This window comes from Megascapheus bottae, chromosome 30 (genome assembly GCF_031878675.1).
Source record: "Megascapheus bottae isolate mThoBot1 chromosome 30, mThoBot2.hap1, whole genome shotgun sequence".
NCBI lineage: Eukaryota > Metazoa > Chordata > Mammalia > Rodentia > Geomyidae > Megascapheus > Megascapheus bottae.
In genome coordinates this window covers 2,304,671-2,319,528 of record NC_143538.1, presented here as the reverse complement: position 1 = coordinate 2,319,528, position 14,858 = coordinate 2,304,671, and the positions used below count along the sequence as shown (strand labels likewise).

The 14,858-nt window shown below is 49.6% G+C and overlaps 1 protein-coding gene across 2 annotated transcripts in view; it reads left to right on the top strand.

The window, feature by feature from the left end:
- The first annotated feature begins 3,289 nt into the window (after window positions 1–3,289).
- The window catches only part of Arid3b (AT-rich interaction domain 3B), a 45,989-nt gene continuing 34,420 nt past the window's right edge, over window positions 3,290–14,858 (top strand). The window contains exons 1-2 of one of the 2 annotated variants that reach the window (XM_090321372.1): window positions 3,290–3,432; window positions 6,936–7,594. In XM_090321372.1, coding sequence (XP_090177498.1) covers window positions 7,031–7,594 — 564 coding nt within the window. In that variant the 5' untranslated portion in view covers window positions 3,290–3,432; window positions 6,936–7,030. The other variant, XM_090321373.1, reaches the window with a different exon arrangement.

Genomic DNA, 14,858 nt, shown 5'->3' with positions numbered 1-14,858 from the left:
AAAAGCCGCAAGTGGTAAAGTGCTAGCCTTGAGCAAAAGAAGTTCAGGGACAGTGCCTAGGACTAGCAAAAAGAAGGAGGAGGAGAAGAAATGCACACCATTGCTAGCTCAGAAGCTCATGCCTACAATCCCAGCAAGTCAGTCAGTGAGGATTGTGATTGAAGGCCAGCTCAGACAAAAGAATAGTGAGACCCTCCTTCTCTTGTTTCAACAAAAAAGCCAGGCATGGTGGTACTTTCTACAGTTCCAGTTATTGGAAATGCAAGAGGTAGGCAGATTGTGAATCCCTGCTAGTGGTGGGAGGGAAAAAAAAAAAAAGACATATGAAAAATAACCAAACCACAAAAGCCTGAAGGTGTGGCACTTATGGTAGAGAACCTGTCTCCCAAGTATGAAACCCTGAGTTCCAACCCTAGTATCACCAAAAAGAAAGCTTACAGTAATTAAATAAAACATAGGCAACTACACAAAGCTAAATGGGTGGCATCTTCCTTCTTCAGGTGCCCAGCAGTTCTGAGTGTGAATGAATTAAAAAAAAAATCACCCCTGTAGACCAGTTTTCTTTTATTGTGAAGAAAACCATCTCAAAACTTATCGAAGCTGAGTGTGGTATCACACCTGTAATCCTAGCACTCAGGAGGTTGGAAGACACCAGATAATGAGTTAGCTGTGAGCCTGAGCTATCTAGCAAGACCCTATCTCAACAACAAAGCACCCTTGTATGGCAGAGTTCAGGCCTGTAATCCCAGCTACGCAGGAACAGAGATCAGAAGGCTCATGGTTTCTCAAGTAATAGGTCAGTCATGGAGGAACACACTTGTCTTTCCAGCTGTGAAGGTGGCTTAGGTAAGAGGACTGAAGACTGAGGCTTGTCTCAAGATAAAATGCCAGACCTTATTTGGGGAAAAAAAAAAAAGCAATAAAAAATGGCTGGAGGAATGGTTCAAGTGGTAGAGCATCTGCCTAGCCATGAATTTAAACCCCATTACCCACGCCCCAAAAGAAGGCAAACACAATATACAATCATAAAACATTTTTCACTTTGTGGGTTTGCTGGCGAGCTCTGTAGAGATTGGATGTTCTAGAAGGGTCTGATTCATACCTGATGACTGACAGGTTAATCTTTGCAAAAGATACTCGTTGGCCTGGCTAGATGTCAAATGGGATAATGACCAAGCTTTTTTTTTTTTTTTTTTGCCAGTCCTGGGCTTAAGCTCAGGGCCTGAGGATTGTCCTTGGATTTTTCTCAAGGCTTGAACTCTACCACTTGAGCCTCAGCACCACTTCTGGCTTTTTCTAAGTATGTGGTACCGAGGAATCAAACCCCGGTCTTCGTGCATGCTAGGCAAGCACTCTACCACTGGGCCAAACTCCCGGCCCCATGACCAAGCTTTAAAAAAAAAAAAAGCTTCAAATATTGGCAGGAAGCATGACCACCTACCTAAGCAAATACAAGATCTTGAGTTCAAGTCCCAGTATCCCCAAGAAAAAGAATCAAACCCAGGGTTTCAAGCAGGTAGGCAAGCATTTTACCACTAGGTCAAACTACTGGTCCAAAGCCCTTCTTTTTTTTTTTTTTGCCAGTTCTGGGCTTGGGCTCAGGGCCTGAGCACTGTCCTTTGACTTTCTCAAGGCTAGAGCTCTACCACTTGAGCCTCAGCACCACTTCCAGCTTTTTTCTATGTATGTGGTACCAAGGAATCGAACCCAGGTTTTGGTGCATGCTAGGCAAGCACTCTACCACTAGGCCAAACTCCTGGCCCAAAGCTCTTCTTTAAATTCTGTAAGCAGGGTTTGGTGATTGGCATCATGGTTGCACAACTGGCTCCTGGGTACTGCTCTAGTCTCATCTTCCAGCCCCTATCCCCACTCTGCATTAGGCATTAGGATCTCCTCTCTAGTCCTGCCTTGGGGGATTTAAATCTGGTTCTCCAAGCTGAGGCACTTTCTGTAGAAACCCACAAGTCTCTGCTATCAAGTCAATCCAGGCTTCTGTTTAAGAGCTCCTTATCACAGAGCTCTCTGACATCTAAAAATATCCACTCACCCATACCACAGTTCAGTCCCTGCTTTGCTTTGCTCTTCATGGTGGTATCCCTCACACCCATTTGTTTTTCTGTTCACCAAACTAGTAAAGACCTCCATGACAGATTTTGTTTACTGCTTAATAAACAATAAATATCTGACCCGATCTGACACGGGGTTCAGTGGATTTTCTTTTCCTATCCAGTGCCCTGTACTGGGGTTTGAACTCGGGACCTGGGTGCTATCCCTTAGCTTTTCCATTCAAGGCTGGTGCTCTATCATTTGACCCACACTTCCACTTCCAGCTTTTTGCTGGTTAATTGGAGAAATCTTCCGTGCTTGTTTTCTTCAGCTGCCTTGACAGACCGCAATCCTCAGATCTCAGCCTCCTGAATAGTTAAGGTTACAGGCATGAACCACCGCAACCAGCCTGTCCCAAGTGAGTGCTGGGATTGCAGTCACGCACCATCGTGCCTGACTACAGGACCATTTTCTATGACAAGGTACAAGTATGGAGAAGGCTCAGTCACAGCTCCCAGGTCCTGAGTTCAAGCACCACAACGGACAATAAAATACAAAAGAAGACTGATGTCAGTGAAGCCTAGAGGATCCGAAGGCGGTGCGTGGTTGTACAGCCCGATTTACCCCGGCGGGCGCGGGTTTCAGGTGACAGGGCTCCCCGCGGAACGGCGTCTCCACCCGGGCTCTGCGACGACCGGCACGGGCGGCAGGTGCACATTCACAAGCAGCCCCCAAGCCTTCCCGGGGACTCCGGGGACCCGAGGCCGCTGGAAGGGACTGGGCACCCCGCCTCCACCCTGGAGACCCCGGCCGATGGGACGATAATCCCCACGGGCGCGGCACCTGCGCGGACGATCCGGGCTCGGTCTAGAGGCACAGGCGTCCCGGGACAAGCCGCCACGCCGGGGACAGGTCGGTCTGGAGGCAGGGACCTGGCGAGGACCAGCACCCCAGTCTGTGGCTGGAAGCACCCCAGGAGACCCCAGAGCGCGCACCCCCGCGCGCACCTCGCGGGAAATTTCTCAAACTCCCCGCGGAAGCGCCTCCCCGGAAGTCCTCCGTGCCCCGCTTCTCCATTGGCTGAGCCAACGCGGTGGGCTCCAGCCACTTCCGCCCTCCGCTCGCTGGGCGGGGCCGTCTCTGGGAGGAGCTTCCTCGCCCCGCCCTCGCTCCATTTTTAGCGTCTTCCGGTGCGGGGCCACGCCCCTTCCTGGAGCCCCGCCCCGGGCCGGCGGCCCCTCAGGCCCCGCGGCGCCGCTTCCGGTGAGGGCCCCGCCCCGGCTGTGGCTCCCGGCCGCGGAGGAGTCGGCGACGTCGCTGAGGCGCCGGGGCCTGAGCGGCCGCCTCCTCCCCGCTAGCGGACCGTGCCCGGGGCGCCCTGCTCTGGTAAGCCGGGAGGAAACGCCTTTCGCGTCGCCGGCGGGCGCCCAGCCGCGGCAGGTGGCGGGGACCGGGGCGGGCGGGGAGGCAGGTGTGTTCCGGAGACGCGGGCGCTGGTACGTACGGCCGAGGAAGTGAGGCTGGTGGGGGCCCGGTGCCCGGAGCGTGAGGAGAGGAGCGGATGGGAAAGGTGGCCTCCCGAACCGAAGAGTGGGGTGCCGAGAGGAGGGAAGGGGAAGGGTGAGGGGCTCCCCGAAACCGAGGAGAGGGTGGGTGGGGGACTAGTGGATAGGAAGGGGGTCCTGGAGAGTGGGAGGGGGGACTAGGGGATGGGGAGGGAGTCCTGGAGGATGGGAGGGGGGACTAGGGGATGGGGAGGGAGTCCTGGAGAGTGGGAGGGGGGACTAGGGGATGGGGAGGGGGTCCTGGAGGGTAGGAGGGGGGACTAGGGGATGGGGAGGGGGTCCTGGAGGATGGGAGGGGGGACTAGGGGATGGGGAGGGGGTCCTGGAGGATGGGAGGGGGGACTAGGGGATGGGGAGGGGGTCCTGGAGGATGGGAGGGGGGACTAGGGGATGGGGAGGGGGTCCTGGAGGATGGGAGGGGGGACTAGGGGATGGGGAGGGGGTCCTGGAGGATGGGAGGGGGGACTAGGGGATGGGGAGGGGGTCCTGGAGGGTGGGAGGGGGGACTAGGGGATGGGGAGGGAGTCCTGGAGGGTGGGAGGGGGGACTAGGGGATGGGGAGGGAGTCCTGGAGGGTGGGAGAGGGGACTAGTGGATAGGAAGGGGGTCCTGGAGAGTGGGAGGGGGGACTAGGGGATGGGGAGGGGGTCCTGGAGGATGGGAGGGGGTCCTGGAGGATGGGAGGGGGGACTAGGGGATGGGGAGGGGGTCCTGGAGGGTGGGAGGGGGAATTAGGGGATGGGGAGGGGGGACTAGGAGATGGGGAGGGAGTCCTGGAGGATGGGAGGGGGGACTAGGGGATGGGGAGGGGGTCCTGGAGGGTGGGAGGGGGAATTAGGGGATGGGGAGGGGGGACTAGGGGATGGGGAGGGAGTCCTGAAGGGTGGGAGAGGGAATTAGGGGATGAGGAGGGGGGCCTGAAGGGTAGGAGGGGGGACTAGGAGATGGGGAGGGGGGCCTGGAGAGTGGGAGGGGGGACTAGGCGATGGGGAGGGAGTCCTGGAGGGTAGGAGGGGGGATTAGGGGATGGGGAGGGAGTCCTGGAGGGTAGGAGGGGGGACTAGGGGATGGGGAGGGGGTCCTGGAGGGTAGGAGGGGGGACTAGGGGATGGGGAGGGGGTCCTAGAGGGTAGGAGGGGGGACTAGGGGGTGGGGAGGGGGTCCTAGAGGGTGGGAGGGGGGACTAGGAGATGGGGAGGGGGGCCTGGAGAGTGGGAGGGGGGACTAGGGGATGGGGAGGGAGTCCTGGAGGGTAGGAGGGGGGACTAGGGGATGGGGAGGGAGTCCTGGAGGGTAGGAGGGGGGACTAGGGGATGGGGAGGGAGTCCTGGAGGGTGGGAGAGGGGACTAGGGGATGGGGAGGGGGTCCTGGAAGGGCCCAGGGACCGAGACTGGGAGGGGCTCCAGGCCTGAAGGATCTGCCAGGCTGGACACAAAACTACACGCAGTAGAAAGCTTCGAGTTCAGGGGATCCGGGAACTTCAGGAGGAAGGAGGTGGAGTGGTTTAGATTTCTGAGATGTTCTGCACACGTAGTCAGGTGTGGTATTGCTGCCACGGCCTGCCGGCTGCTTAGGCACTGGGGGGCAGAGTATGTGCTGAGTTGTAGACTTGAGTGGTCTGGGCCTCACTCAAGAGGCCCCAGCCCAGCTCCCCTCTGCTGGGGACAGCACACTGAGATGAAAGTGCCACCGGAAAAGAAGCAGTTGTTCAGTGTGACTGGCAGGAATCAGTTGAAAAATTATTCCGTTTGTGAACGATCAGCTGTAATCATTATAATTGGCCACTGAATTGGCTGCATTATTCTAATTTTCTTTGACTCATATTGTTTGCTTTTTTTTTTCTCCCTTTAAATGACCACTTTTGCCCACTAGATTTAATGTCAAATTTTTTTGTGTGCTTTGTTAAGGTCATACTTTCTAAAATGCAGGAATTGGAGTTGAATCTTTAGCGGAATACAAAAGGCACAACCAGAGCTTCTAAGATAAACCAAAAAATGAGAATATTTTTCATTTTTTGCCTAGTGCTAAAAATTAATAAAATAAATTAATTAATCCAAGCTATTTTTGTTGCTAGGGTTGTGATTACTCCCCCAATCCAATGAAATTTTGAAAGGTGTTAATTACACACACACACTTAGGCACTTCCCACCTCTTCCTGAGAAACATCGGAATGATAGTTATCAAGTCCTAACTTGTAAAATGCAGCTTCTTCTTTCATGTGATAACAAAAATTGCATACCGCGTTGCTAGCCTAAAATTTACTAAAATTTACCCTAAAATTTACTTTGCATGGTAATCCGTTCACTTGTGGAAGACTTGGCAGAGAAAACAACCCAAGTGGGGGGTTGGGGGGAGTGAGGAGGTGGCTAGAGAGGTGGAAGGAGGTGGAGAGGGTGTGAAAGGGGTAGGTGTTTGGATACTGATTGGTAAGAATGTAGATAAACCTGCCGCCAGAATATTTTTGACCTGAAGAGCCTTTTCTTTTTGTATTCCTGGAAGAATGAAAAGAAGTGAATCCTCAAGAAATGGGATATGAGATTGACTTAGTCATTTCTGTTTGAAAAAAGAAGAGGCATTAACTTGTTTAGACAGTGTTGATACCTGTTTCAAATTAATTAACTTTAAAATCTCTAGAGGAATTTCCCCCCTCCCCCTCTACCTCCCCCCATTGTTTTTGAGCAAGGATTGCAATTTGAAACTCTGGGGCTCCTTAAGTGTTTCTTTCATGTTGTTGAAATTGGATGCTTTTTTTTTTTTTGAGACTATAATGTCCAGTTAACCTGGTTCAGTCCACTGGGCAAGCAGGCTGGCAATTTGATCTGGGAAATATGCAGAGTTTAAACCCAAGAGTCCATCACTCCATCTTGATTTTCCTGTATGAGAAGTCATTCCAGCCACTGATGGCTGTAGGTCTAGCTTGGGTGGTAAAATCTTTCTAATGTTTCTGGGAACAGAAGCAGTTTCCCAAGCAGGCCCTTCTTTTCCTTTATTATGGTTTTCATAGTTACAATTCCTGTTGCAACAAATAGTGCAAGCCAAGCCCAGTTGACTTCATAACAAGCAGATGAATGTTTGATAATGTAAAGAGATAGATCAGAACATGTGTTAACAGGCTATTTAGATTTGCTTCTTCAAAAGCCATCTATAGTCTGCTGCTGCTGAGGTTCTCTCAGCTTTCCCTCTTCAAGCCCGTGACTCTTCTTTGCATCTTTCCCTACCCACTCCCAACCCCCACCAGCTCAGAACCCATACTTCTTTCCTAGAGAAAAGGAAGCATTTTGGACCTGTTTTTTCTTTTTTAATTCCTCCTTCCTTCTTTGTAGGTTGATTAATCACTTCAAGTAAAGATCCAGTGTGCCTGCTGAGCTGCGCCCAGGCTCAGAGCCATGCCAGTCTGTGGGTGAAGCTTAAGGCAATAATGGAGCCACTGCCGACGCAGCAGCAGCAGCAGCAGCAGCAGCAACAGCAACAGAAGCCACAGAAGCTGTCACACTCAGCTCCTTTGCAGATGGATGCCAGAGAAAAACAGGGAACACAGATGAGAGAGGCCCCATTCCTGTATGCCCAAAAGCTAACCTCACAGCCACCTGTCCTTTCTGCCATGCCTGGAAGACCTCCTGGCAGCCCTGCCTTGGGTCCTTTAGCCAGAGTTCCACCAGCCACACCAGTGGCCCGAGGTTTTGAACAGAGCAGTGTGAACTCAGAGCCTGAGGAAGAAGAAGGCGGTTTGGAGGATGAGGATGAGGATGGGGTAGAGACAGCTGAAAAAGAAGCCCAGGCTGCTGCCAAGTATTTTCAAGTGCAGAAAACAACTCGCCAAGACCCCCGAGCACCCCCTGTTCCCAGTCTGCTTCCAGCCCCAGGGCTCCCACCACCAGTACCCCAAGCTAAAGAAGACCCTACCAAAGATACACCCTCAGCACTCCCTTCCATCTCGGCAGCCGGGCAGCCGCGCTGGAGTCTGGATGAGCAGCTGAAGCAGGTCAGTCCGTGTGCTGTGGGAGGCCATCCTTTTTCCTGAAGGCCAGCACAGGGCTGTGCCATTCTGGGTCTTCTCAGCCTACTTGACTCACCCACAGCCAAGACTTCTTCTTCTTCTTTTTCTTTTTTTCTCCCAGTCTCAGGGCTTGAATTCAAGGCCTGAGCACTTTCCTTGGGCTTTCTACCACTTGAGCCATAGCACCACTTCCAGCTTTTTTCTGTGTATGTGGAACCAAGGAATTGAATCCAGGTCTTCATGCATGCTAAGCAAGCACTCCACCACTAGGCCAAACTCCCGGCCCACAGCCAAGACTTCTCATTAAATATTTGTTTGATTGGGCTAGGGACGTATAGCCCAGTGTTAGTGAGCTTAGTATGTACAAGGCCCAGGGTTCAATCCTCAGCATCAAAAAGTTTTTTTTTTTTCATAACATTTTTATTGTAATTAATAGAAGGGTTACATTGTATTCACCAGGTAGAAGGTGCATCACTTCACAAACATTGATACTCTTTTTTTTCATGTCTTGGTGAAAGTTTTTATCAGTTCAATCTTTTGTGTGTGTGTGTGTGTCTGCCTGCGTGTGCACCAGTACTAGGGATTGAATTTAGGGCCTGGACACTGTCCCTGAGCTTTTTTTTGTTCAAGACTAGTGCTCTACCCTTTGAGCCACACCACTTTAGCCACAGCACCACTTCTAGCTTTTTTAGTGTATGTGGTACCAAAGAATCGAATCTGAGTCTTTGTGCATGCTAGGAAAGCATTCTGCCACTAGGCCAAACTTCCAGCCCCAAGATTCCCTTTTTAGCCAAGAAAAGCTGAGTGACTTTAAATGTGGCTGAACATCAGCATCAATGTTGGTGTTTGGTTTTGTCTTTTTGTGGTGCTTGGGATCCAACCTCTCATGCATTCTACAAGGGATTTTTTTTTTTTTAAGCCAGTTATGGAGCTTGAACTCAGGGCCTGAACATTGGCCTTGGACTTTTCTCAAGGCTAGAGCTCTACCACTTGAGCCATAGTACCATTACCAGCTTTTTTCTGTTTATGTATTACCGAGGAACTGAATCCAAGCCTTAGTGCATGGTAGTTAAGCACTCTACCACTAGGCCAAACTCCCGGCCCTAGAAGGGAATGTTATTGGGAAGTTTCTGGAGCTCAAACTCAGGTCCTGGGAGGTGTCTATAAGCTTTTATTTTTTATTTATTTTTTTGCTCAAAGTTATCTCTCTGTCACTTGAGCCACAGCTTGACTTCTGGCCTTTTGCTGGTTAATTGGAGATAATAATCTTACAGATTTTCTTGCCTGGGCTGGCTTCAAAATATCATCCTCAGATCTCAGCCTCCTGATTAGCTAGAATTACATGTGTGAGCTACCAATATCCAGCTAGTAAGGGATCTTTCTTTCCTTTCTTTGGTCATAAGACTTGAACTCTGGCCATGGGCACTGGCTCTGAGCTCTTCAGCTCAAGGCTGCTGCCCTACCCCTCAAGCCAGTGGGCCACAACCACTTTCGACTTTCTAGTAGTTAATTGGAGATAAGAATCTTACGTTCTTTAGTGCCCAGCCTGGCTTTGAACCAAGATCCTCAGATCTCAGCCCTCCTGAGTAGCTAGGATCGGAGGTGTGTGCTACGGTACCCAGCGAGGGGGCTTTGTTTATAAAGGTAGACTGTAGCCAGTCATGGTACACAAATGACTGGTACTGGAGAGTCAGATGATACTTCAGAGTCAGATGGATTAGTCAGCCTGAGCTACAGACTGAGATCCTGTCTTAGAACAAACAAAAAGACTAGGGCTGGGATGTAGCTTAGTGCAAAGTGCTTGCATAGCAAGTGTAACATCTTAGGTTCCATTCCCAGTACCAAAAAAGAAAAGACACACACACACACACGATTTAAAAGAAAAATAAAAAGAAATCAGACTGCAGAGTCTTAATGCATTATTTGGAAGAAGAGAGCCTAGGAATCTGTTCTCAGCCAATCCTTTGACTCTTTCTTTCTTTCTTCTTTTTTTTTTTTGATCAGTCATGGGGCTTGAACTCGGCTTGGGTGCTGTCCCTGAGCCTTTTCACCCAGGGCTTGGGTGCTACCACTTTGAGGCACAGTGCCACTTCTGGTTTTCTGGTGGTTCCTTGAAGATGAATCTCTTGGAGATAAGAGTCTCATCTCAAGGCTACCGCCTTACCCCTCCAGTGTGCCACAGCCACAACCACTTCCGATTTTCTAGTGGTTAATTGGGGATAAGAATCTCATTCTTCAGTGCCCTGGATGCTTTGAACTGTGATCCTCAGATCTCAGCCTCCTGAGCAGCTAGGATTATAGGCCTGAATTGCAGGCACCTTTTCTTGGTGACCTACAGTGCAGTTTGTCCTCAGTATGAGAAGTATAAGTTGACTTGTTAAGGGTAAGTCGGCATTTTCAGCAGGGAATTCATGGCAGAGCTGATCGTGTATTGGTGCTGTGAATGCCACACTCCCTGTGTGTGGTCCAGTGGTTTGTAGAAACTCATTTGTGAAAAGCCATGCCTTCATATGGCAACTCATTCGTGAGATCTGAGGGTTGCAGTTCGAAGCTAGCCAGGGCAGCAGAGTCCATGAAAGTATTATCTCCAATAAACTACCAAAAAAGCCTGAAGTAGAGATGTGGCTCAAGTAGTAGAGTGCTAGTCTTGAGCAGAAAAAGCTCAGGGACAGTACCCAGGCCCCAAGTTCAGGTCCTACATCCAACACCAAAGAAATGTCTTGGAACCTAAAAAGTTGAGCATGTCTGCATCATGGCGGCCCTGTGTTGTTTGTTCACCAATTGTTTGTAGTAGGTGCTTCAGTGAACAATAAGGTTCAAATCCCCTGTGTCTTTCCTTTGTGATCTTTTGGTAGCACTGTGAATTGCCCAAAGCCCCTGCCTTCTCCATAGAATAAAATTTATGGAAGTTCCTCTAGGGCCTGAAGGGTTAAGAGTGAAGTCTGAGGCAGGAACTGCCTGTGCCCACAATGCCATCCTCTGCCACCTGTGTTCCTCAGAAGCAGGGCAGGTACTGAGATAGATAGATGCTCAGGGGGTTCCCTGCCCTCTGTCACCCAGGGAGACTGCCGTGGAGCGAGGCCTGGAATAAGAATCCAGCTTCCAGGACCGCAGCTCCCTGGCTGTCAGCCCAAACCCTGCCTCCTGGCTGACTTCTTTGGTTTAGCAAAACATCTGTGAGCTGCTGGCAGCCCCCACCATAGTGGTGCAGCTGGCACAGTGCCATGCTGGTGGCTGAGTCAGCTCATAGCGGGATCCCGCCCTGCCGCCACTGGGAAAGTTCAGGCCTGAGGCAGCTGGGCTGCCCCCGCCTTGGCAGCTGGCCAGCCTCTGTGTGTGTGCGCGTGTGCACACATGCGGTTGTTCCTAGAAAGTACAGCAGCACGCCCCAGAGCCCTTCTGTCTTCCGGAAGTGCAGCAGGTGTTGAGGTCAAGCCTTTAGAGATTTGAAAAAAAGACTGGAATTGGCGTGTGCGCTGTGGCAGCTCGCCCAGCTCTGACCGGCTGCCTGATGCACTATCCTCTGCTGCTGCTGCTGCTGGGTGCTAGCTGGTGGCACCTGGAACCCTTTGAGTTCATTTACATTTCTGAAGCATACTTGCTAATTATAGACTGCCTGGCAGAGAACCTGCCAGAATGTTCGTGAATGCTCGAGTAGCTGAGGCCTAATCACTCGCCCTCAATGTACCTTTCCCCCTGAGTTTGGAGGTCAAGAGCCAAGCCAGGGAGGCATTGGGTAACTTGACTTTAAAACCTCTGGGCATTCCCTGTTTCCTTTGGATATAAATTTTCAAAACAGCTGGGTACAGTGGCTCACGCCTGTAATCCTAGTTAGTCAGGAGGCTAAGATCTGAGGATTGCAATTCAAAGCCATCCTGGGCACTAAAAGAATGTGAGACTCTTATCTCCAATTAATCACTAGAAAACTGGAAGTAGGGCTGTGGGTCTGGGGTAAGTGGTAGCTTTCAATTGAAGAACCAGGGTTCAAGCCACATGACCTACAAAAATAAATAAATAATTCCAAAACAAATTTGATCTATATCAAAGAAGGAGTAATGTAGGGATTATTGCTGTTTTAAGTTTTTGTTTGTTTTGTGCTGGTACTGGAGCTTGAACTCGGGGCCTGGGGCTTGTTCCTGAGCTTTTCCATTCAAGCAGTAGCTCTACCACTTGAGCCACAGCTCCATCTCCACCGTTGTGGGGTTAGTTGGAGATGAGTCTCTTGGACTTTTCTGATTGGGCTGGATTTGAGCCCTAATTCTCAGATCGCAGCCTCCTGAGTAGCTACGATTTCAGGTGTGAGCCCCCTGGTGCCCAGTAAAATTGTTTTTGGCTGTGCTTTTGGAGGGAAGACTAAAATCTTTCAGAAGAGCTTACAAACCATCCAAATTGTGAGACTTACTATTCAGTCCTTTGTTTCTTTGTGGAACTGCTAGACCACAGAGCCACATTTCTAGCCCTAAAACAGGGTTTTATACCAAAGTACAAATCTTATTTTTTTCCTGCAACACAATGTAGCTTTGCAAACCAACAAGAATATTAAAACATATTTTTGAAGATTTGTTGTTGGGGGCAAACATTTGCAAACTAAAAAGCAAAAGTGAAATGGCCTAAGAACACTACAGATCTGAAATCCTTTTCTTAGAGCCTGTAATATTGAAATTGTCCAATGAGTTTTCTCCAAAGAACTTCTTAGAAAATATTTGCTTCTCAGGGCCAGGATCATGGTCTCATGGTAGAGTGCTTGCCTAATATGCACAAAGACCTGGGTTCAATTCCTCCATACTGCATACACAGAAAAAGCCAGAAGTGGTGCTGTGCTAGAGTGCTGGTCTTGAGAAGCCCAAGGACAATGTTCAAGCCCTGAGTCTGGCAAAAGAAAAGAAAAGAAAAAAAAAAAAAAAGGAGAAGAGAAAAAATGTTTGCTTCTCAAAGTGGGAACCACTGGGGTCACCCTATAAGGAAGAGAGCTAGCCCAACACTCTAAAACCAGTCCACATTGCAGGGGCAGAGTAAGTCATAATGAAGCAAGACAACAAAGACCTGATGTTCCTTCTCCCAAGGGACATTACACAGCCGACTTGGGCAGAGGGTTGCCGGGTCTTTTAGGGGGGTCTTGCATAGAGGGTTGTTAAGCAATACAGGCTTTGTCTGTCTGGAGCCCATTAGTAGAGCGCAGTCCCCCTCTATAGAAGAGGAAGATGAGTGATGGCGGATAGGCCCTTGGGGCCAGAGCTTGTGTCTGGTCTTCTGCATACTTTACGGATCACTTTGGTTACAATGTATGGCTGTGCAGAGCCAGCTCTCTGCAGAGCGCTCTGAGCCATTGCTTAATAATTGTTGCCCTTTCCAGCAAGCCCTACGGTTGCCTTCCAGGGTGGAGGAATCTTATTTCAGAAAACTTGTAATGAAAGAATTCCTAACATTTCCTAAAGCTAGCCAGCCACATGTGTTAACGGGGACAGGGTACTGTAATTGGGAACAGCTGGAAGCTGTTTAGGAGCGCCCTCAGTTTGTACCTACTGTGTGGCCTCTTTCTAAATTTGGGGTTCAGCACCTCTGCAGGATGCAAGCAGAGATTGCCTGGGGAGACAGGAAGAATCATCAAGCTAGATGTGCGCCGGGAGTCAGGGAACATGATTTGAGAAGAGGAAATATTTGTCCTCACCCCCCAAATGATGGCAATTAAGTTCCTATTAGCTGTATACAGAATAAAAATCATTCTCATCTACTGTCCAAAATTAATTTCCACTGGGCAATTAGCTAAAAAGAGGTTTAAACTCGGACCTCACACTCTCGCTTGGCTTTTTCCATCGAGGCTGGTGGTGCTCTACTATTTAAGCTACTCTTTGCACTTGGTGGTTTCTTTTTTTCTGGTTTATTGAAGATAAAAGTCCCATGGATTTGTCTGCTTTTGTTTGTTTGGAATCTGCCTCCTCAAATCTCAGCCTCCTGACTATCTGGGATTACAGGTATGAGCCACCACCACTCTGCTCCCCCACTTTCTTTTTTTTGCTGTCTTCCTGCCATCACAGGGGAGCCTGCTGGGATCGGTTTTCCGTTGGAGGCCACCTTCTCTCCTTCCTTGCAGGGACAGTTGCCAATCTGGAAGCACTTTAAGTTGTGCCTGATTGGCTGTTTCTTCCCAACCCTTAGTGTTTTCCAGTGTCCTCCAGCGCACAGTTCCCCCTATAGGAATTGTCCAATGTGCCAAGGTTGAGAAACCCCTTATGATGGTGGGGTTTTTTTTGGGGGGGGGTAGCTATGCTTTTGTGTAGATGTGCATGTGTTCTAGGCTAACCACAGCCCAGACTCTGTCCTCTGCAATCTTGAATTCACTTGTTTTGTTTTTGCTTTGTTTCACTTTGTTGTCTTGAGACAAGGCTCTCTATAAAGCTGGTCTCAAACTTGAGATTCTTCTGCCTTAGCCTCCCAAGTGCTGGAATTTCAGGCATTTACCCCCAAGTCTGGCTTTCAGTTCTGTTTTCAATGTCCATGTGGAGTTTATATCCTCCATTGGTCATGACCTCAGCGGATACTCATCTAGGAGATGACTGGCACCTAGAACTTTGAGGTCTCTTACATGTTTCATTGTGTAAATAGCTATTTGTGACCAAGTTGGCATCCTTCTAGACACCTAACTCCAAAAGTTGAAAAGACAGGTACTTGGCCATCTTGTTGCTTAGTAACAGACTTAGTCTGAATCAACCGTGGATTGGGAGGTACCAGATGTGGGATTAGGTCCCAGCTCTACTACTGGTTTTCTGTAATATTTTGCTGTGCCCTAACTTTCTCTCAGCCCACAGCTACAGTAGTTCCAGAGAATACAGATTCTCTTCTCCATCCTCAGAAAGCTATATTATATATAATGCAAAAGGGGAGGAAAAATAGCAGGATGGAAGGACGAATACAAATACTTTTTTTTTTTTTTTTGCCAGTCTTGGGGCTTGAACTCAGGGCCTGAGCATTGTCCTTGGGCTTTCTCAAGGCTAGCGCTCTACCACATGAGCCACAGCATCACTTCTGGATTTTTTTCTATGTACGTCATATCAAGGAATCAAACCCGGGTCTTTTTGCATTCGTGCATGCCAGGCAAGCACTTTATTACTCCAAACTTCCGGCCCCAGGCAGGGTCCTGGGGCTTAAACTCAGGGCCTGGGTACTACTGTCCTTGAGCTTTTGTACTCACGGCTCAGCTTGGGGGCTTTTTGCTGGTTAATTGGAGATGAAAGTCTTACATACTCTTCTG